Source organism: Hypanus sabinus, chromosome 29 (assembly GCF_030144855.1).
Source record: "Hypanus sabinus isolate sHypSab1 chromosome 29, sHypSab1.hap1, whole genome shotgun sequence".
NCBI classification, from domain to species: Eukaryota; Metazoa; Chordata; class Chondrichthyes; order Myliobatiformes; family Dasyatidae; genus Hypanus; species Hypanus sabinus.
The window spans coordinates 12,974,923-12,997,185 of NC_082734.1; the positions used below are offsets into that span (position 1 = coordinate 12,974,923).

Below are 22,263 nucleotides of genomic sequence, written 5' to 3' on the forward strand. Positions count from 1 at the left end.
ATGGCAGAAAAAGCAAGGAGAGGTTGATGAGCATGAAAGGGAATAGGTTAATGGGCTGCAAAAGGGGGAATGGGATCCAACAGAGAACTGATGGGCCAAATGGCATCTTTCTGCATCAAGATATGTATAAAGTACTAAGACACACTTTGGGGCAAGGTGCAATTTTTAAAAAATTGGATCCAAGAACAATTTCCTTGCCGTCACCAAGAGAGACACGAAGCAGAATGCAACATTGGAAGGGGAAAATAAGGAGCCCAAGACATTGGTTGAGACAGCACAGGGGCACAATGGGTAGAGCCACTGACTCATGGATCCAGATCACTGGGTTCAACCCTGAACGCCGAAGCTGTCTGTGTGGAGTTTGTGTTGTCGTATCCTACATCACCCATGTGCAGGTCACTATGAATCACACGTAGATGCTGGGGCTGTTGATCGGGGAATGAGAGTGGTTTAAAAAAACATTAAATATAAATGGAACAATATAAGTGAGTGGCTCGTGGTCAGTGTGGTGTAAAAGGGCTAAGGACCTCGTTTCCTACCGTATCTCTCTAGGACTGAGATATCCAAACTTGAGTGAAATGGTTATGGGGAAGAGTCTCAGAAGATATGGGAGGATCTAATATAGGGAATGTAACAGAGGGCTCCAGCACAGGCATAAACCTCCCCACCAGCAATGACATCTACAAAAAGCAGTATCCATCATAAAAGACCCTCACCACCCAGGACATGCCCTCTTCTCTTTACCACCAGCAACAGTTCAGAAGCCTGAAAGTGCACACACAACATTTAGGAACAGCATTTTCCCCTCTGCTGTCATATTCCATAAACAATTCTTCTTTTACACTCTTTTCAATTGTAACCTGTAGTAATTTTGTCTTGTATTGCACTGCAGCACAAAACAAATTTCACAACACATCAGCAAATAACCTTGATTCTGAGAAAGATGAACTGTAGGTGCAAGTTGGGGCATTTGCCTAGAACTGGGTCAGAACAAGATGGGATGGGAAACTAAGGAGGGTGACAGTGTTGGTGAGATAAGATGTCAAGGTCGTAGACCTCATCACTGGAGTTATAAAAGTTAGCAGTTTGCTACTGTGTGTTCAACAACCGAGAAGTTTAAAGAGCAAATTTACAGGTAATTGTTAGAACCATCAAATCATTCGAATGAGGTAACATTCAATCATCCCGACAGAAACTGGTGTGATAGAAATCATAATGGGAGAGAATTTATTTTTAGGAAACTTTGCAGCATTTTCCCTTCTGACAAGGCAGGAAGCATTTCTGGATCTGGTTCCAGGTAATGAGGAGGGTCAACAAGACCTAGTGTTTGTGAGGGACATTAATGAGTGATAAGATCAACTGTGAAAGTGCTAGAATTCAACTTGCTTACATTGCACCCTCCCTGTGTGTAACAGCCCAGAGAGCAGTGTTGGGAGAACTCAGATGGACAAGAGCACAACCTAGGTACTGTCCCATTACACTTTCACAGGGCAGTGGGCATTGGAGGTCAATCTCTCTCTCCAGCACCCCATCAGTACAGCTTGGGATATAATCCCAGAGACCCTCTCTCAGTTAAAACCTCCACTTTGTTATAATGAGTTCCAATACAAACTCAAGTCAATGCAATAAAAATAAACCTTCCCCATTAAAACAATCCAGGGATTTGTTATTTGCTTTTTGTTGGATTGATTGAAAATTCCTAGTTCCAAGTACATGCAGAATAGAAAATCCAAGTGGAACCGAATCAGCAACTTCTGCAAAAACTGTTTGCAGTGCCTTGTGTGGGGTGTGGGGGAGGGGGCGGTCTAGAAAAGAGGTCAGTTACTTGAAAACATTTTGCCAATTTGTATAGGGGATGCAGACCCTCACCTCTGCCCATGCAGGAATACTGGGAACAACTTTACTACAATGCTTGGGAACACTGAACCAATGCATTAAGTTGGAAACACATGGAATCACCAAATACAACTGAAATTCAAGTTACTGTTTATTCTGGAAAAAAAATTCACTAAAATAAGGAATTTACCAAGAGTACAAAATGTCTTTTGATATTGAAATTGAGATAGTTTAACAGCATGATATAATTGTACAATGAAAGATTTTGGAACATTTCCAATCCATAAAGTCCAACAGTATTTAATTCACATTACATTTTATATTAAAAGAGACTGAAGTTTTAGACAGAAAACTTTGCACCTTAAGCACAGGCTGTTGAACACAGTAAAACCACGGTGCACAGCAACAACCCAAATTATAGCTAGCAGAGCTGATCACAGTCATCAAGATCAGTTGGCAGTATAAATCAAGGGCAGTTATATAATAGTTTTAAAATTATCTGCACTGCTTGCAAACCTGACTTTGCAAGCCATCTCAGTTTAGTCAGAGCAGCAGCAAAAACAGCAGAATTAAGCCCCGTTTAGAACAGGGAAGAGTAGATACAAGGGAGAATGTATTTAAGAGGCAGTGCCGTGAACTCCAATAATCTGGCACACACAGAATTTTGGTGGAGCTGGACTCGCCAATTTTTAAGATATTGGATGTTACTAAAATGGATTCATTTCTTTAAAAAAGGGTATTATATTGTACTATAATGAATTTCCCAAAAGTTCAAGGGAATGCAGGAAAAGTTACTCCAATTATTTTGTGAAGTGCATGAGAAATCAGGTCCCAGTGAGTTGAATAGGAGTGTGGCAAAGAAGACATGGAGCCAAACCCTGGATCTTATTGTACAACTCCATAGAAGAGAATAGGTAGCTGCAGCTTGCTGGGCAGAATGTAAAGCTGGCGAGTAGAGTAATCTGGACTCTCTCTCACAAGGCATCTGGCAAGGTCCAACACTAAAGGGTTGATAAATGATATGAAGCTCACAGATTAAGATATACACTGGACATCTAAAGGGTCCTTTTCAGTCTGTATGCAGCTGTGATAAGGATCAATAACTATTCAGAATCAATACTAATGATTAAGTTGAAAAATGGACTACAACTAAATTTATTGATTGCATTAGGCTGGGTAGGAAAGGATACCCATGAGCAGGAAAATCAGATTAAATGAATGAGAAGATGAAGCCCACATTATGCAAATCCTACATTCAAAAGCAAGATGTTTCGATGGCTATAATGTGCATTGATAAATTCTGGGAGGGATATGATAGGGGCTAGACAAAAGTCATTGTGTGGAGAAGTGATGTGATTGATCTGGGTAGCTGAACAACTTTCACCCATTTGTCAGGTTTACATATACAGTGACAGAGCACCAGGTGTGCCTACACAAGATATTCAGGCATAACATTCTATAAGGAGGCAAATGGTACTTTTCTTTGTTTTCATGGGAAGAGGATTAGAGTACAAGGAAGTTGTGTTTTAATTCTATAAGGTTTGTTAAAATTATCTCCAGTGTAGCAAAAGTCTTTGGTCCATATGCCAGAAAGAGACAGCAACCTACCTTCAAAGAATTGATCAGAAAGGGAACAGTTCCTCCCAGTAGTGTGTGCAAGAGTCACTGGAATTTAGAAGAAAGAAGTGCTTGAGTGGCTGGGTTTGAGGAGGCAAATGCTGAGAGACCATTGGACCAGAAAGGGGTCTGCCACTTCCTTGGGGATGAAGTGAGGGAAAGCATCAGCATCCAGAGGGTTGAAGTTTCAGAATTTGTTGACTGTGGGATAGTTTCAGATTGGGTATCAAGGAATACTGAATAAAAATAAAAGAATAGGGTGACGCTGTGTAAGGTTACCCATGATCTTAAGGAAAGGCCGAGCAGATTTGAGGGACAAGACGATCTACTCTGATTTCAGGCATTTGTAAACTACATTCCCATGATAGGTGAATGTATGCAGAACAGTCATAAATGAGGAAGGTCTACTGATAGAATTGCACATAGAGGTTTAGATATTTACTGAATTGATAACTGATTGTCAGTCACCTTCACCCATTCCAACGTTTGGCCCTCAATTTTAACATCCTGTGGTTTGCATCAGTAACTGGTTTTACTGTGGATTCAACTACCTACACACAGGCATACATTTTAGTATAGTATAAAATCCCAGAGTCAGGATATGGTGAAGTAACTAAAAACTATCCCCACAGAGGATAGTTACAGTACTGAACCTAGGTTTTCTGATCCTTTTAAATGGAGATGGGACAGGACATCCTCTCCCAAAGGCCTGAAGTCCTGAAATAAAGAATATGTAGTATAGGCATTGTATGTAGAGATCAAACCACATGCAGTGCAGGGCACCGCAACCCCACCGTGCAGGGCTGCATTACCCAAACCTGCTGCAAATCAGAAACAGCACCAGAAATAACATGTCTCAAGTTCTTCCAGAAGGATTACAAATATAGGAACAGAACTCATCAGGAATTAGAAGTATTGCTCCTTGGATATTCACAGCAATAAAGGTTATTTCACATTCTTGTATACAAGATAAGGCATTTGAAGGATGTCATGGATACAAACATGGCCAACAACAGATGCTACATAGGCACCCAACTACCATTAGAACAGTTGTATGGCAGAAGAGGTTTGTTATTTTCCCTTGGATTCTCAGCAATTCTACCATCTAAAAGCCCTTAGCTTTCTCACATTAAAAAGGTACATATGAAACAATGGCGACAAGTTACATACAATTGAAACAATTCAAAACAGCATTCCATTAAGGCATCCTCCAAACATTGCTCGCAATCGTGAAATATAATTGTACTCATGGTTTCATGACCCACTGCAAATTCACCATGAAAAATTAGAGCCCAAATTGGTTTTCGAGGATTACATTCTGGAGGCCGGGCCATTTCTGTCGCGAACAGAAGGAAAAGGGAACAAGATTTGGGGTGAGCTACCTCTCAAGAACTGACAAGAGCATTTGAGATACCAATTCCATGTCCCAGATTTAGTCAAGAAGGTGGTTTTAACATTGCATGATGAACAGTGTATTTCACCTTTTGCCAGATTCAGCAGGAGGCAAGTTCAAGAGGAGCATCATGACAAACTCTGCGACAGAGTTGTTATAACAAATGCGCACAAACAAATCTGGTCTTGACCAGATTCTTGTCCAAGGCAAGATGGACAGGCCCTCCAATCTTGTTCCCTTTAACAAAGACAAGAGGCTGATCCTCAACAACTGCAACAGGAAGATGGCTTTTCTGATGTTCCTGAGTGTATTGTATTGGAGTGCTGGTGGAATGGAATTGAATGCCATGCCATGTTTAATGAAGTGGCAGTAAAACTGACTGAGTGAAGCAATCAGAAAGGCACTAATTGACACAGCAGCTCAAACTGGATGTAGCAAAGGTGAAGCAGAGAGATGCAACAGAATGGATACTCAACACCCTTCATATTTCATAGGCAGTACCAGTTGCTGAACTCAAACTGACAGCTTGAATATCTGTCGGACCACTTCTTGCCCATCCTTTGATGTCATTATCACCTTATTTTACTTCAGCCCTCTCAATTCCAGGAACCAATTAGAACAAAAAAAAAGGAATTGGGTTTCTAGCCTTCCACTGTTGTGACTCTGCCAACAGCTACAGACACCACCTTCAACACTGGCACACACAATCTGGAAACCAGAAAACACACTTGATCTCCTGTTCTGAGGTTATGTACATTGGAATAATCCCTAACCTTACTCCTCTCCTGGCAGGGCAGGGCATCAGGACAACGTTTCCATCCCATTGTAAAACCAAGATATTTCAGTACATAAAATGTTCTTCAGGACAGGGATTTGAGTGAGGCAATGAACAAGAACAGAAACCTTGCCTGGGTTCTTCACAGCTTACTTCTGCAGACCTGTTGCCACCGTTACCCAGAAGCAACGAATGAACAGCAACCCACTAGTTCTGTGAAATTTATTTTTCAATAGTCAAAACCAGCACGTACTTTCAATGGAAATACATTCCTTAGTGCCTCAGTTTTAGGAATAAATCAATTTTCTTGGTATCAAAATTTTAATGTAATTTAAGTCTACAAATCAGTGTGCAAATGATCAATTCATTAGTTGGAGTATCGTCTCCATTACGCTTCCCCTCTCTAAATGTGTTCAGTTTTTTCAGCTCTCATATGCCGGCACAAAACCTCCATTTTAATGGCTTCCTGTTTTCCCCACACAATGTGCCCGACAATGAATACTGCATGCAACAGGCAATGGAAGTCGAACTCAAATAATGCACTGTGTTGTGAATCTGAGACCCACGAGGTCCATCACTTTATGAACAAATTATTGCTAATCAATGCTTAGAGTGTGAACTGCTCCTGTGCACATTCATGTCAGACGCCACTCCACCAGTGACTTTACCAGAGGTCTCCGCACAGAGACTAGGTGGAAAGAAGAATTGCAAATGGCTGCAAAATGTTGGAGAACTGGCAGCAACATAAGTGATTCAGCTGACAAGTCCACCCAACTTCCCCCCCAATTATCCCCCCCCACCCACCCAGTCCACCCACCCCAGCTAAAGCAAGTGCAGTTTAGATTCTCAGAATACTGACAGAATACCTATTAGCCCACACTAAAAAAAATGCTTGCTCAACAGTGGGTTGGTACTTGGAAAAATCACATGGAGCTTTGTCACAGGGTTTCCTTAAGACAAAAATAAAAAAGATGTCCTCATCTGGTGACAAGAAACAAGTCTAAATTTCTGGAATCTGCCTGGCAGGCTAGCCGATGGTCCGTGGCAGCTTGAGGTAATTGAGCAGTGTGCACTCACGCCAGCACACTTTCCTCTACTACTCTCCTGGACTCCACACGCTGCTTTAGGAAGATTTCCATCGTACCACAGCCAAAGTAGTGAGGACTCCGAGGCCAAAGATGGCAGCAGCTTGCCAGGTGGGGGTGCCCAGCAGTGCTTCCTGTGAAAGGAAAATATGTTACATTAAACCACCTATACCAGCATCACACTGTCCTCATTCTCAAGCAACCTGTAACACTGGAAAACAAAGATTTGTTTCCTGGATACTTTTGGGTGAATCTTATGGATTTTGGGCCATTGATCATGAAAAATCACCATAAAATTTCCCTATAACCCACATTTAATTGCATAACTTAAAACGTTAATGTAAGTTGCAAAGTATTCTACCTTGCCTGGGCAAGCTTAGGCAGGACAGATACTGCATGGCAGGACAAGTTTTAGAATGGCTATAAATTTCCAAGAAGGATTTCGGTATTTGAGACAGATGTTTTCCAGAATGACTGATGCCAAGATTAAGGAAGGCTTTTTTGTTGGTCCACAAATCAACAGGTCATCAGTAACAGGTAATTTGAAGAACTTCTAGTGGGCCTGGAGAAAACTGGATGGAAGACATTTATTAATGTTGAAAATTTTCTTGGCAAATGCAGAGCACCAAACTTTGTGCAGATGTTTGACAACATGTTTCTAGTATACAAAACCATGAAGTGGAACATGTCACTAAAGATTCATTTTCTGCATTCCCATTTAGACTTTATCCCTGCAAATCTTGGCGCAGTCAGTGACGAGCAAGGGGAAAGGTTTCACCAGGACATGGGGAAACGGTCTCAGGGCAACTGGAATCCATCAATGCTGGCTGATTATCGTCAGACACTTAAGCGAGAAGCCTCAGACACGAGTACAAATGAAAATCATCAACAAAACATTTTTGGCTTAGTTGAACTACTGCAAAGCATTAGGACCGTTATGCAATTAAATGCATTATATTCAATAAAAGTTAATTCTTTGTTTCTCCAAATTCCTACAAGATTCATGTAGTCTGAAATTATATTTGTGTTCAACTTCAAATGGTCCATCATGAACAGAAAATTGAGGAAGCAACAATTTCAGAAAAATTAGATGCCAGTGTAAACGAGACTAAATGATAATATGTAAATGCCAATTCATTTGCCAGCATATATGAGAAAATACAAACAGCAGAGGAAACTCACACAGTCACTGGGAGAACAATAGTCGTAACCCATGAAGGAGACAAAGAAAATAGGCAGAACCAAGAAATGAGACTCTGCCAAGGGAAGAATAGAAGCTAGAATTTAAAGCAAGTAGAATGACAAGATAATTTCTGGCTTAAAAGCATAAAGCAATACATTCTACACCTGGCACAGAATTCACACACTGAAAAACATTCTACCCTCTCTTTTAAAATCTTTTACATCCTTGCTTGATCTCTCATCCAGTTATAGCCTGAATTTCAATAGGGTGATTGTCAGCACCAAGCCATTTGCAAAATGACAAAGACAGAACTCGGGTACAGAACTAAGGCAGCTGTCCTCTCTTGCAAGGCATTGAACACAATAGTGGGAAACCCTAGCTATTGGTGTACCAACGTGGAGCAGCGTCCACAACTTATTTACTTATTGCCTGTTATGCCACTGGCGTTTAGGGCAACAATGAAGGTCCTCCATCTCTGGCAGTGTTCAGGGCTTCCTCCATCGTGTCTGTAGCTTCCTCTCAGTTTGCATTACTGTCAGTCATGCAAGTCCCAGGTGGAAACTCAGGAATACTATTGCACTCAATGTACGATTCTTCATTGCTGTTTCTGTAACAGTTTTGTTTTTACTGGTCGGGTTTTTAGCCCTGAGCCAAACCCTCAAACCTGAGGGGCCAGTGGACCATCTACCCTTTGGTCCTCTAGGGTCTGTCCTCTACCCTTTGACCTGTTTGGCATGGGTGACCCTACCAAGAGCCAAAGCACAAAGCCCTGACTCCAGCCAACATGGCTCTCCAGGTCATTGAGGCACGCAAGCCTCCAAACCCTATGACAAGGTTGTGGTCCTCTCGGAGGATGTGTCTCCATATTTAAGGATACATCTACCTTGGAGGCAGCATAGTGAAGGCTCATTGGGCTGGGACATTTGCCATGGAAGCTGAGGGGCAAGTTGTATCCAAGCTCACCGAAGCACAAGATTGTGAGGAAACCTCAATGGGCATTTCACCTGACTGGGGGGTGGTGGGGGGGGGGGGGGAAGAAGGGTTAATAAAAGTCTATGGGGCACCTCAAGATAACTGATCGAGTCCTTTAAGGATGAAATGAGGATCAATTTCATTTGAGAATATCTTGATTCTCTACCCCAGAGAGGTATGGATGTCAACTTAGACATACAGGCCCCAATAAATTTCATTAACTATAAAGGAATCAGAGGAATAGAGCCAAAGATCTGATTAACCTCAATTATATTGAATGACAGTACAGGAGCAAGGGATTGAATGCAGCACTCCCGTTTTCTTATCCCATAGGCTTATTGTGAAGAGCAGGGAAAATGTGCCCCAACCACCACTACATGATCAGTCCTTCTCTCCAGAGAAACAGATCTAGTCACACTCCAACATTGGAGGAAGCTTCCACTTTACCTTTTATCCATGCACTTTTAAAGCAAGAGGAGCCAAAGTACTCACCCAACCCCCAAGGTCACGAATCCAACGGAGAATGTGCTCCTGGATGTATTCCATAGTCCAACTGATTATAGTCTGGATCATGTCTGGAATCTTCTGGCACAGGGCCTAGAAGTGACAGATTATTGATTGGACACATGCCTTAAAGGGAAATAGAATAACCAGAGACTAATGTTTCTACTATGGGGTAAAGAAGATGAAAGTATATCACTGCAACAAACTGGAACACAAGTTGCAATTTTTTTTTTAAAAAAAAAGAAAACATCAACTGGTAGGAGACTGAAGAGCAATACAAACCTTGTCCTGTGAATTAAGTAGAACACGGATGGGAGGAGGAACAAATAGAAATATCAAGATCTCAAAGAAACAATCTGGATGATGTCAAGATAATTTCATCAATCAGAAGGAACAGTTAAGGTGGGTGCTGTTTAAAATGGGGCTGCATATGAATTTCTTCTATTATGGGAATCTGAAGATTTCTCTACCCTGCGGGGTTGTGGAAGCTACATCATTAGAGGTATAAAAAATGGAGGTAAATAAATTTTGGAAAGACTTAAGAATGGAGAGCTTATGGGGAATTGGCACTTTTGGGTTGAAATTCTAAATTGGAGAAAGACCAATTTTAAACGGGATCAGAAAGGATCTGCCGCACGTGGATTGCGACAGGTTATTTTCAGGCAAAGGTGTGTTTGGTGAGTGGGAAGCACTCAAAAGTGAAATGAGCGCAGAGTTTTATGTTTCTGTCAGAATACAAGGCAAGGATAACAGGGTTAGGGAAACTTGGTTTTTGAGAGAGTTGAGGAGCAGGCAAGTAGGAACAAATGAGGTACTTGAAGAACCAAGGGGTTCTACAGATATTAAGAGCAAAAGGATTGCAAGGGACAAAATTGGTCCACTTGAAGATCAGAATAGTCATCTGTCCATTGAGAAGAGAGATTGGGGAGCTGTTTTGCATCTGTATTTACTCAGGAGATGGATACAAAGTCTATGGAAGCAAGGCAAAGCAATAGTGAGGTTGTGGACTGTATACAGATTATAGAGGAGGTGAATTAACATGGATTAATTCTCAGATCCTGATAAGATGTTCCCATCGACCTTGTTGGGGGCTAGTGCAGAAATTGCAGGAACCCTGGCAAATACTTAAACGTCCTTAATGTGTGAGGTGCAGGAGATTTAGAGGATAGCTAATGTTGTTCAAGAAAATCTCTAAAAGTAACATGGAAATTGTAGACAGTTGAGCTTGACAATCATAGTGGGCAAGTTATTGGAAGGTATTCTACGGGATATACAGGTATTTGGATAGATAGGGATTGATTAGACATAGTCAACACGACTTTGTGTCTGGTAGGTGGTGTCTAACCAATCTCATAGTTTTGAGGGAGTACTAGGAAAGTTGAAGGCAAGGCAGTAGACATGGTCTACATAGCCTTTAGTAAGGCCTTTGACAAGATCCCACATACAAGGTTGATTGAGAAAGTTCAGGTGCTTAGCAATCAGGACGAAGAAATTGAATTAACTATTAGCTTCATGGGAGAAGCTAGAAAGTGGTAGTAGATGGTTGCCTCTCTGACTGGAGGCCTGTGACAAGTAGTGTGCCACAGGGATCAGTGCTAGATCCACTGTCATTTATCATCTATAACAACGACCTAAATGGTAACGTAGTAAAATGGAATAGGAAATTTATGGATGACAACAAGATTAGGGGCATAGTGGACAGCAAGGATAGTGATCCTAGCTTTCAGCGGGATCTGGACCAGCTGGAAAAATGGGCTAACAATGGCAGATGAAATTTAACATAGTCAGGTGTGAGGCATTACACTTTGGAAGGACAAACCAGGGTAGGACTTGCACAGTGAACAGTAGGGCACTGAGGAGTGCAGTAGAACAGAGGTATGGGAATACAGATCCATAATTCTTGAAAGTGGTATAACAGTAGACAGGGTCTTAAAAGGAACCTCTGGCACATTGGCCTTCATAATCGAAGTATGAAAACGGGAGATGGGGTGTTATTGAAGTTGTATTACATGTTGATGAGGCCTAATTTGAGTATTGTATGCACTTCTGGTCACCCACCTCCAGGAAAGATATCAATAAGATTGAAAGAGTGCAAAGGAAATTTACAAAGATGTTGGCAAGACTTGAGAAACTGAGTTATAGGAAAGGTTGAAAAGGTGAGGACTTTATTCCCTAGAGCTTAGAAGAATGAGGAGACATTTGATAGAGGCATACAAAATTATTGAGGGCTGTAGATGGTAAACAGTTTTTTCCTCACAGAGGTTTGTGAGAGACTGGAACTAGAGGCCATAGGTTAGGGGTGAAATATTTAAGAGGAACATGAGGGGGAAACGTCTTCACTCAGAGGGTGATGAGAGTGTGGAACGAGATGCCAGCACAAGTGATGGATTTGGGTTCTATTTCAACATTTAAAGGAAATTTGGATAGGAACAGGACACTCAAGACTCGCACCACCAGCTTCAAGAACAGTTATTACCCCTCAACCATCAGGCTCTTAACAAAAGGGGATAACTAAAGTCATTTAGGGACTCACTATATTGTTATTTCATGCTTATTATTTATTGCTATTCATTTACATCTGCATTTGCAGTTTGTTTACTGTTAACAGTTTCTGACATTTATTGTTATTGTTCTATAGATTTGCTAAGTATGCCTACAGAAAAAGAATCTTAGGGCTGTATGTGGTGACACATGTACCTTGATAATAAATGTTACATTGAACTTTGATGGGAAGGTTAGCAAGGGCTACAGTCCAGGTGCAGGACAATGGAACTAGGCAAATTAATAGTTTGGCACAGACTAGATGGGCCAATAGACCTGTTTTTGTGCTGAAGTGGGAATTAAGATCTAGCTAAATTAACGACATTCATAGTGAATGAAGAAGTCTGGTGGTCTATATTTGTGCCTTCTAGAGCACGGGTCCCCAACCTGGGGTCAACGGACCCTTTGCTTAATGCCATTGGTCCATGGCATAGAAAAGGTTGGGGACCCCTGATGGAAGGTCATTTGTAGCAGAGGTGGAAAGATAGGTCACAGATCCATCTAACCCAGCACTATCATCCCTATGGCACTGATGCAGGATCTAAGCAGAATTGGACATTTTATATCTTCTGGGTGGTAGGGTGGAGAAATGGTTCCAAAGGAGGCAAGTTCTCTGCTAGCCAGTCGATCACTCTTGGGCAAGATGTAGCACCTGCTTACTCCCCTGATCAGGGGAATATGAAGTCATGGGAGCAGGTGGTGGATGGTCGTATGAGCAGCTGGTGCACATCACAAGTCCTGGTTATGGGACTATGGACGTCAGGCAGATAATCTCTGAACAGTATTAATAATGGCTGGGTCACTTGTGAAAACACTGGCCAGAAGGCGGCAGTAGCAAACCACTTCTGTAGGAAAATTTGCCAAGAACAATGGTCAGGAAAAGACCATGATCACCCACGTCATGTGACACAGCAGAAAAAGAACAAACAAAATTTTCTGGCTACACTTAAGCTTAGTTATGGAAATACTGGGTATGAGACTGATCTGGCCAGCAATCAGAAAATTGTCAGTAACTTTTTATTTGCAGGGAAGGCAGACCCAGATAACCACCGACATCTTGGATAACCAAAGGTACAGGAAGTGGGAGGAACAGTTCATGATGATGTGATCAAATTCCTGGGAATTACATTCAGGAGACCACAACACTACACAGAGCTGGTGAACGATGACTAATATCAGAAATGGAGCAAAAGCTCTGGGGGTTAAAGGTTAAAATTTGCCTCCAGTCCCTCAGCATCCTATTCTCCACAAAAACAAACGATAAATGCTAGAAACAAACGGGTTAGGGAGCAACTGTGGTGAGGAAAGCAGAGTTAACATCTCAGGTTGATGAGAAGAGTGAGAAATCAAACATACATTAGTTGTAAAGAAGGGCAAAGGTGGGAGGAATGGAAAGAATGCCTGTAATAGCAAGGTGAGCAAGAGACAATGATAGAGGTGGTGATGGCTCCGCTGCTGGCTGAGAAAGGTTGGTGAAGACTTGTATTGTTACAGGTAATCTGTCTGGATGAGGCAAAGACAAAGAGAACACAAAAAAAACCCACTAATCACTCTCATACCCAACATTTCCGTAACTAAAAGACAAGCTTCCACTGAACTTTTCTCATGTCATTAGGCTCGAACCAATTATTGAAGAGCTGTTTATCATCAGCAAATCCAAACCATTCCCCCGCTATTACTGTTCCATGGAAAGTGCGCTAGCAGCTTGCATTGTGCCACGGAGGACTGCAGCCAGAAGATTAACTTTTCTTTTAGCAATGGCTATGAAATAACTTCCCATCTTTCTCTCTACTGATGAATGGAACTATACCAGCAAACAGATTTCCAACTCTTCCATCAAACCTTCTTCAAAGGCTTTCAAAACCTCCCCTTCCAAACACTTAATCTGTCTTCACCAACATCACTCCATTGTTGAATACATTCTGTTTCAAATTCATGTTCCCTTCCCTCAAATAGGCCCACTCTTAACATTTGATAGATTTGTCCAAATGTTCCTTTAAACAGGACCGATGGAGGCTCTCAGCCGAAAACGGCAACTGTTTGTTCTTTTCCATAGATACTGCCGGGCCTGAGTTCTTCCAGCATCTCATGCATGTTGCTTCAGACTTCCAGCATCTGCAGATTTTCTTGTGTTTCCCATTGAACTATTTTAGACTGCAGAATTTTTTTCCTTCTCTAACTTATGGACGGGCCCTAACACAAGATTATCATTGCAGTCCCCTCATCCCTCTATACCAGGGGTTATTCATTTTGCAACACTCAAAAATTCGGATGCAAGTTAGAGACTTTCCTTTCCTTCCATAGGTCGTCCATTACTTTCTTTCCCTGGAAGCTACTACTTGATCAAGAAGTTGGTGAGTGCATGGATGACATCAAGCTTTAAGCTCCTCGAGGTGAATATCACAAATGACCTGACTTGGTCTAACCAAGCAGAGTCCACTGCCAAGAAGGCCCGCCAGCGCCTTTACTTCCTGAGAAAGCTGAAGAAATTTGGCCTGTCCCCTAAAACCCTCAGTAATTTTTATAGGTGCACCGTAGAAAGCATTCTTCTAGGGTGCATCACAACCTGGTATGGAAGTTGTCCTGTCCAAGACCGGAAGAAGCTGCAGAAGATCGTGAACACAGCCCAGCACATCACACAAACCAATCTTTCATCCTTGGACTCACTTTACACCACATGCTGTCTGAGCAGTGCTGCCAGGATAATCAAGGACAAGACCCACCCAGCCAACACACTTTTTGTCCCACTTCCCTCTGGGAGAAGGCTCAGGAGCATGAAGGTTCATACGGCCAGATTTGGGAACAGCTTCTTTCCAACTGTGATAAGACTGCTGAACGGATTCTGACCCGGATCTGGGCCGTACCTTCCAAAAATCCAGACCTGACTTGCACTACCTTACTTTCCCTTTTCTATTTTCCAATTATGTTTTATAATTTAAATTTGTACTTCAGGGAACACGAAGCACAGAAACAAATATCACTGTAATGATTGTACGCTCTGGTATCAATTATTTGGTGACAATAAAGTAAAATAAGGTTATCTACCAATGCAGCAATCTCACTGCCAATAGCAGAACAATCGACATTCAAGTTAACAGGCACATTGCTCACACGCACAGTAAACATTCATACCTTCACAACAAGCTTGCAGGCAAAGTAAAAGAGTGTCACCACTCTCCCCCAGTTGATGACTCCGTCGGCAAACTGTTCCTTGGCTACTTTGATAAATGTCTCCTTTGGACACTTGGCACCAATATCATCGATCATCCTGTGTGCAGGAGGAAGTGAAAATTACTTGCTTTAATTGTATTACCATTACACTTAACAAGGATTCAGGGTGTAGCAAGAATTGAAATTAGGAAATGCACAAGGAATGATCAGGAGATAAGTTGGACAATCAAATCATAGGCACCTCATCACATGGTGCCAGACAATCCAGGTACTGATGTTTACACCAAAACTGGTTTTCAGTTGACAGGTTGATGGTGTCAAAGTGTGCCAGATTGCCATTAAAAATAAATAAATAGGATAGGTATATGGACAGGAAAGGAATGGAAGGTTATGGGCTGAGTGCAGGTCAGTGGAACTAGATGAGAGTAAGCGTTTGGCACCGACTAGAAGGGCCGAGATGGCCTGTTTCCGTGCTGTAATTGTTATATGGTTATAAGGTTGTTGTGGGCCAGTGAATAAAGCATTCCTGGACTTTCACACCAAACCACTCCCAACTGATCACTTTCCCCAAGTGTTTTGTAATGGAAAGACAGGTAATGAGAGTAAGGATGACTAGTAGGTCAGGACTGGGGAGAAGCAAACCCAAACTGGCCAATGGTGAGATGAAGCATCCAGCAGTAACAGAGCCGAGGACCCCATCTTTGGGCAGGAACACCTCACCTTTGCAATTCCATGTTGTTATCCAGCTCGTCCCCAATCTGTCTCAGGCAGACGGCAAGGCGTTTCACATCGGGATTACGCAGTTCCTCCTCTCGACCACCAAGCTCAGCTACAGTTAAATGCACCTCACAACCATCAACTCCTCTATTTGCTCGATCCACGATGAATCTGAAATTTCAATACATTACTTTCTCAGAAGCAATAAAACAGGAGGAACCTACCGTTCCTCCACCTTCTTTAGTATTAATTACCTCACTTTCCCCATTCAGCTAATTGTGCAGTGCCTCGGATCCCACAATTCTTGTTGATTGGTCAAGGGTTCCCTTACCCTGCTCGTCACAGATCTATACTGAACCCACACAACATCCATCCTCTTTGCATATGTTCATCAGAATCAGATTTAATATCACTGGCATAGAACAGAGAAATCTACAGCACAATACAGGTCCTTCTGCCCACAATGTTGTGCCGACCATGTAACGTACTCTAGAAACCGCCGAGAGATACCCTACCACATAGCCCTCTATGTTTCTAAGCTCCATGTACCGATCCAAGTGTCTCTTAAAAGACCCTACTCTATCCACCTCCACCACCGCCGCCGGCAGTGCATTCCACGCGCCCACCACTGGTTGTGTCACAAAACTTGTTAACTTTATGGCAGTGGTACAATGAACTACACGACAAATAGAGTAAAAAATCTGAATTACATTAAGTTTATTAAATACTTAAATTAAAATGAGTGCAATAAAAAGTAGTAAGGCAGTGATCATGGGTTCAATGTTCATTTAGAAATCGGACGGCAGAGGGGAAGACGCTGTTCCTGAATCATTGAGTGTGTCTTCAGGCTTCTGTACCTCTTTCCTGATAGTAGCAATGAGAAGAGGGAGTGTCCTGGGTGGTGGGGGTCCTTAATGATGGCCACTGCCTTCCAAAGGTACTGCTCCTTGCAGATGTCTTGGGTACTACAGAGACCAGTATCCATGGTGGAGCTGACTAATTTCACAAGTTTCTGTATTTCGATCTTGTGCAGTAGTACCCCCATACCAGGCAGTCAGAATGCTCCCCATTGTACACTTACAGGTGTCTTTGTTGACAAACTAAATCTCCTCAAACTCCTAATGAAATATAACCGCCGCTTTACTTTCATTATAGCTACATCAATATGTCGCATGCAGGCTAGGCCCTCAGAGATATTGACAACCAGCAACTTGAAATTGTCACTCTCTCTACCCCTGACAAATGCAGCCAAGTTGTTATGCATTTCCAGGACCTTCCATTCTCATTATTCTGTACAGATGCTCCTCAATGCTTTCTAACCAGCAAATCAGACATCTCCTGCAGGTGACACCAGATATTCCGTAGATCTTTTACCCATGGAGAAACAGTTCCTAACATGGCCCAAAACTGGGAATTTGCACCATGCATCTGAGCACAAAGACACAGCAATTCTGACCTTGCAGTGACTGTTATGAAGCAATCAAAAAAAAATCTGACACTTACTCACGTAAAAGTGCTCCCCCTGTATGCATAATTTGCTCACTAATTTGATCTATAAAAAAAGAGAAACAAAGTTAGATCGCCTTGTTTGAATATAGTCACCTATAAATACAGAGGCCCAGCTGCAGGATATCACACACTGTCGGTCACTGTTAATATACAGCACAACTTCCACTCCCAACACGTGAAAGAACTCGACAGAAATAAAAACCATTAAACTAGGGAAAAGATGTTCTATATTTTGAAAAATTCAATCAGGTAGGAAAAGGACCGACAGCAAATTAGGGGACGGAACAAAATAAAGTTTGAGACGGGAAGCAGCAAGTTCCCTTTCACTCTTTACACCTTCTCTGAACAAATCGGCTTTCACTGTCTTCTCTCAGTGGCATCATGCTGCATTGTATTTATGTTTAGAGTGATACAGTGTGAAGCCATGCCGCCCAGCAACTCCAACCTAATCGTAGACAATTTACAATGAACAATTAACCTACCCACATGTCTGTGGACTATGGGAGGAAACCAGAATGCCCGGGGAAAATCCACACATTCCACAGGGAGGATGCACAGGCAATCCGTTCAGAACAGCGGCAGAACAGAACCTGGAAACGCCCTAAACTGTAATAGTGTTGCACTTAACTCCTACACTACCATGGTGCCCAACTTTGACACCCCAGACCCTCTTCTCTACAACTTAAAACTTACTTACAATTTTAAAAAAATTATTCTAAATAAAGGCCATAAAAAAAAAGTCAGTTTTCTTCCTCTACAGGTGCTGCCCGTGCCACTGAGCATTTCCAGTCAGTCACGTGCAGTGTTTTGGGCTGAGACTCTTCAGCAGGTCCTCCATAGATGCTGCCTGCCTTGCTTGAATTCCTCCAGCATATTTATTTAATCAAGATACAGTGCCGAACAGGCCTTTCGAGCCATGCCGCCTAGCAGCCCCCGGATATAATCCCAGCCTAATCATGGGTCAACTTGCGATGACCAATGATCCTACCAACTGGAAACAGGAGCACTCAATAAACCCACGTGGTGACAAGGCGAACATAAAAACTCCTCAGACAGCAGCAGGAATTATGTGGGTCTAGGAAGGGAACCAGTAGTGTTCAGGCAGCTATAGGCAACCAGCAGCCTGATGAAAGCTGAGGAATATTAGTTTCTTCTGACCTCTACCTCCAGTATATTTTGTGCATCCTATCACCAGCAGACATGCTGTTGTTATCTAGATCCAAAACTTAGTAAAAGCCTCTCACCCATTCAAGAGATTACTCTAAAGAGACTTCCACAAAAACCTCTTTCCAGCCTGATGTAAAGTCTCCATCTTTAGCTTGTCAGCTTTTTGAAATCATGCTTCGAGCCAAATGTCCCATGGAACATCCAAGGTAGGCTTTGTATTAAACACAGCTTGTTGAGATAAGGTGCAATTACTTTGCACTATTGCTGTATTAGCTAACCATCCTTAAACTGCACGAGGAAACACTTACAGAAAGCACACACCCACAGGGAATAGCAGAACAGTGCTCAGTGCCTGAAGCAGTTTTATCTTGCTTTGTCACAGAAATCCTTATTTTACTGCTGCAGGTAATGTAGCATGAAGAGCTAAATAAAGCCATGGACACACAACAGCAAGATTAAAAGTGAGAATGGGTGTGTGGCTCCAGGAACTATTAGTTCCCTCCCGCCACACCCCCTCAGAATAACAATCAGTTTGTGATAGGAAATCAAGCCACAAAGATTAGCTTTGCACATGTGTGCAGCAAAACGTGAAGTGAAATGCACAATTGTGTCAGATCAGTAAAAGATTATGCTGGACAGCCCACAATTGTCACCATATCTCCAGTGCCAACACAGCATGCTCAAACCTCACTAACCTAACCATGACGTGGGGAAGTCATTGGAGCACCTGATCTTATACTGCATGACAAAGCTAACTGCTATGCGCCTGGCAGAACCCAAGATAGAGGTTCAGGACATAAACCAAGAATAGAGCGGATTTGCAGATGCACAGTGACACCAAATTGCAGCTTCAGAGGGAACTCTTGTCCTTAATCTACTACATGACATGCATTCAACCCCAAACAGAAAAGCAATTTCTTCACCAGACAAAAGCATATTAAGGTCCACCAACAGATGTTAAACAGTAATTATGAATCACAGTGGCAGGTCAGGCTTTAGCCATCTAATGCACCAGCACAGACTAACCTGACACAGGTACTAACACCAACATTGTTGCCATATTTGTAAGAGCTACCTGATCAGTTGAGGACATTCTTAAATATAATGTTCAGCACAAACTGACCAATGAGAGAGCATTTTGCTGAGGTCTGCTGATGCCTTCAGATTAACTGCTCAGAATTTATTTGCACAATTTTATTCACAGTGAAAGATTGGGGAGCGAGGGTGTGATAAGTCACTGTCAGTGTTTTATTGAACTTGAACATAACACAGAATGTACTTACTTTCATTTCCAGTAAACTCACACCAATTAACTTATCCAGTTAAATATTGTGAACACAAAGGTCCCAAAATGAGACATGATCATCCAGTCCAGCACAAATCAGGGAAAACAACCAAGCTAACATCAATTCACCAAGGTCAGTGAACACCAGTCAAGTTCAATACTTTGAATATGTTGCATTGGTCTTCATTAGTTGGTGGACTGAGATCAAGAGCAGCCAGGTAACATTGCAACTCTCTGACTGGACCAAATTTGTGTTCAGTCATTTCAGGAAAGATGCAGAAGCGATTTATCAGGATGCTGCCTGGATTGGAGAGCATGCCTTATGAGGAAAGGTTGAACAAGCTGGGCTTTACTCTTTGGAGCAAAGGAGGATGAGAGGTGTCTTGGTAGAAGTGAATAAAAAGCATTGACAGAGTGGACAGCAGTGCCTTATGCCTGGGGCAAGAATGTCTAATATGCAAGGTCATACTTTTAGGGTGATTGGAGAAAAGTATAGGGGAAAGGGGTGGGGGAAAAGAGGGAAAAAAAAGTCATTATTTTTCCTTTTACCCAGAACACAGTAAATTGTCTGGGTGGTGGTAGAGACAAATATATTACGGAGGTTTTAAGAAACTCTTGGATCGTTATATGGAAGAAATAAATATGGAAGGCTATATAGGAGGGAAGGTTTAGGTTGAAGGTAGGTTGGTCAGAAGGTCAGCTTATCATGGTCTAAGGGGCCTATACTGTACCATACTGTGCTATGGTCGAAAACAGCTGTTCAAGACACAAACACAAGCTGTGAACACTGACAAGTCCAGGACGAAGTATAAACTATATTAAACCGCAATTATTACAAATTTAAGAGTTAGGTTTACAAAAACTGTACTATATCTCCTAGTAAACACAGCTGAATAGAACAAACAGCGTCAGCACAGCTGACACAATCAAAATGAATTAGATTTCAAGTGCAATGATGTCCAAAGAAGGTTGAATACGAAACCAGTCATTTTAACAAAAGGAAGTGAGACGCACAACTCCCTGTGAAGTATAAACAGGTCAAAAGCTCCCTCAGCCTCGGGAGAAAAAGCAAAACAGCCCTGACTGTCCATTAGCAGCCCACGATGCAACATCAATACTAGATCTTGGCTCCTTTATCCTGATTAAGGAGCCGGGAAATTGGACTTTAACAACCAACACGGCAAGAAGATAGCGCCTCCATCTCCCCAGCAGCTAAAGGACCACAAGCATCACTTCCGAACTCAAGGAACCTGCCCGCAAGCAGTGTATGCACAAAGCCCAGCGGCAAGCTGACAGCCGACATCCAAGCAAAGAAAACAAGGCCTACAAACGTATCCCCACCCCCCCCCCCAGTTTCTAAAAGTGGCAAACCAGGCTAACCTGGAGCAGACCTCTCACCGCCCGCCAACCTCTTCAGCAGTGTAAAGGAGACGAACCTCTCCTTTCTCTACAAAACCCTGGGCAACGGAATAGCCCTCACTCTGCTACCCAGCCTGTATCCATGGAATGCGACCTGCCGAGGATTCCCAGCATTTATTTTTAAACTTCAAGTTTCCTGCGTTCAGATAAAACGGCGAGCAGAATAGGCCTCTCCACCCACGCCCCAAGCAACGGCTTAGGCCTCTTTCACCACCCACCTCAGCCGCAGTAACGGGATGGGCCTCCCCCTCCGAGCGGAGGGGAGAGGCCGCCCCCAACGCACCCGGCAATCGCAAGAGGCCTCCCCCCGGCAGCCGGGCACGCTCGGATTGCTCCTCACCCATTGACCGCTGCGCTGCCCCCCGCCCGGGCGCGGTCCTGCCACTCGGTGTCCGTCTCCGACTCTCGGCATCGCCGCAGCCACAATCACCGGCGCCGACTTCCGCCATGGCGCACACAGCCGCCACCCGAAGCCCCGCAGCCCGGCAGCCCGGCGCTCCCAGGGTTGCTAAGGCGCAGCGCGCGTGCGCGGCCCCGCCCACCCGCCGCTGATTAATATTCATAAGGCGCGCGGTCCTCCGCCGAACGTCCAATCGGAACATTCCGCTTGACTGAAGAAGACTTCAGACTTTCGTCTTCAAACTCTGGACCAGCCCAGAAAGGGAGTAGTCCTGCCCTGACCAGTATATGATAAATTATATTTTTTCGTCTAGAGTTGATCCTGACTCTTCCAAAAACTTGTATGTTGCTGATAGGGCCTGTATGGAAAAAAAGGGCAGTAGTCTAAATTTTGTAAATGATGAGGTTAAGGCTGTTCACTCCATTTTTCCACTTCCTGCACGGGGCGGGGGGGGGGGGGTAAGTTTGCAGCAGCAGCAAAAAAAAAACTCCGTTTATTAATTTAAGTAAACGGTCTGGACAGACGTTGGAACAAGAGTCGGTGATTATGTTCCTGGGCATGTGGGTGGATGTGAAGTTTGACGGCATCATGCCAATAAAATACTTGGGGGATGTATGACTGTCCTTGTTATGAGCGGGACACTAATAGAGAACCCATGATTATTTTGTAGCAGTCTTACATGATGGCTG

General features: G+C 42.9%; 1 protein-coding gene across 1 annotated transcript; it reads right to left on the reverse strand.

Annotated features, from left to right (window-relative positions):
- Positions 1–6,444: 6,444 nt before the first annotated feature.
- On the reverse strand, positions 6,445–21,697 carry LOC132383008 (apoptosis regulator BAX-like). The gene is made up of 6 exons (XM_059953681.1): positions 21,515–21,697; positions 17,298–17,346; positions 15,798–15,965; positions 15,039–15,174; positions 9,354–9,458; positions 6,445–6,840 (listed from the first exon to the last, which is right to left on the reverse strand). Exons 1-6 carry the CDS (start codon positions 21,621–21,623, stop codon positions 6,745–6,747), a joined length of 663 nt encoding a protein of 220 aa, XP_059809664.1. The 5' UTR covers positions 21,624–21,697; the 3' UTR covers positions 6,445–6,744.
- Between the last annotated feature and the right edge of the window lie 566 nt (positions 21,698–22,263).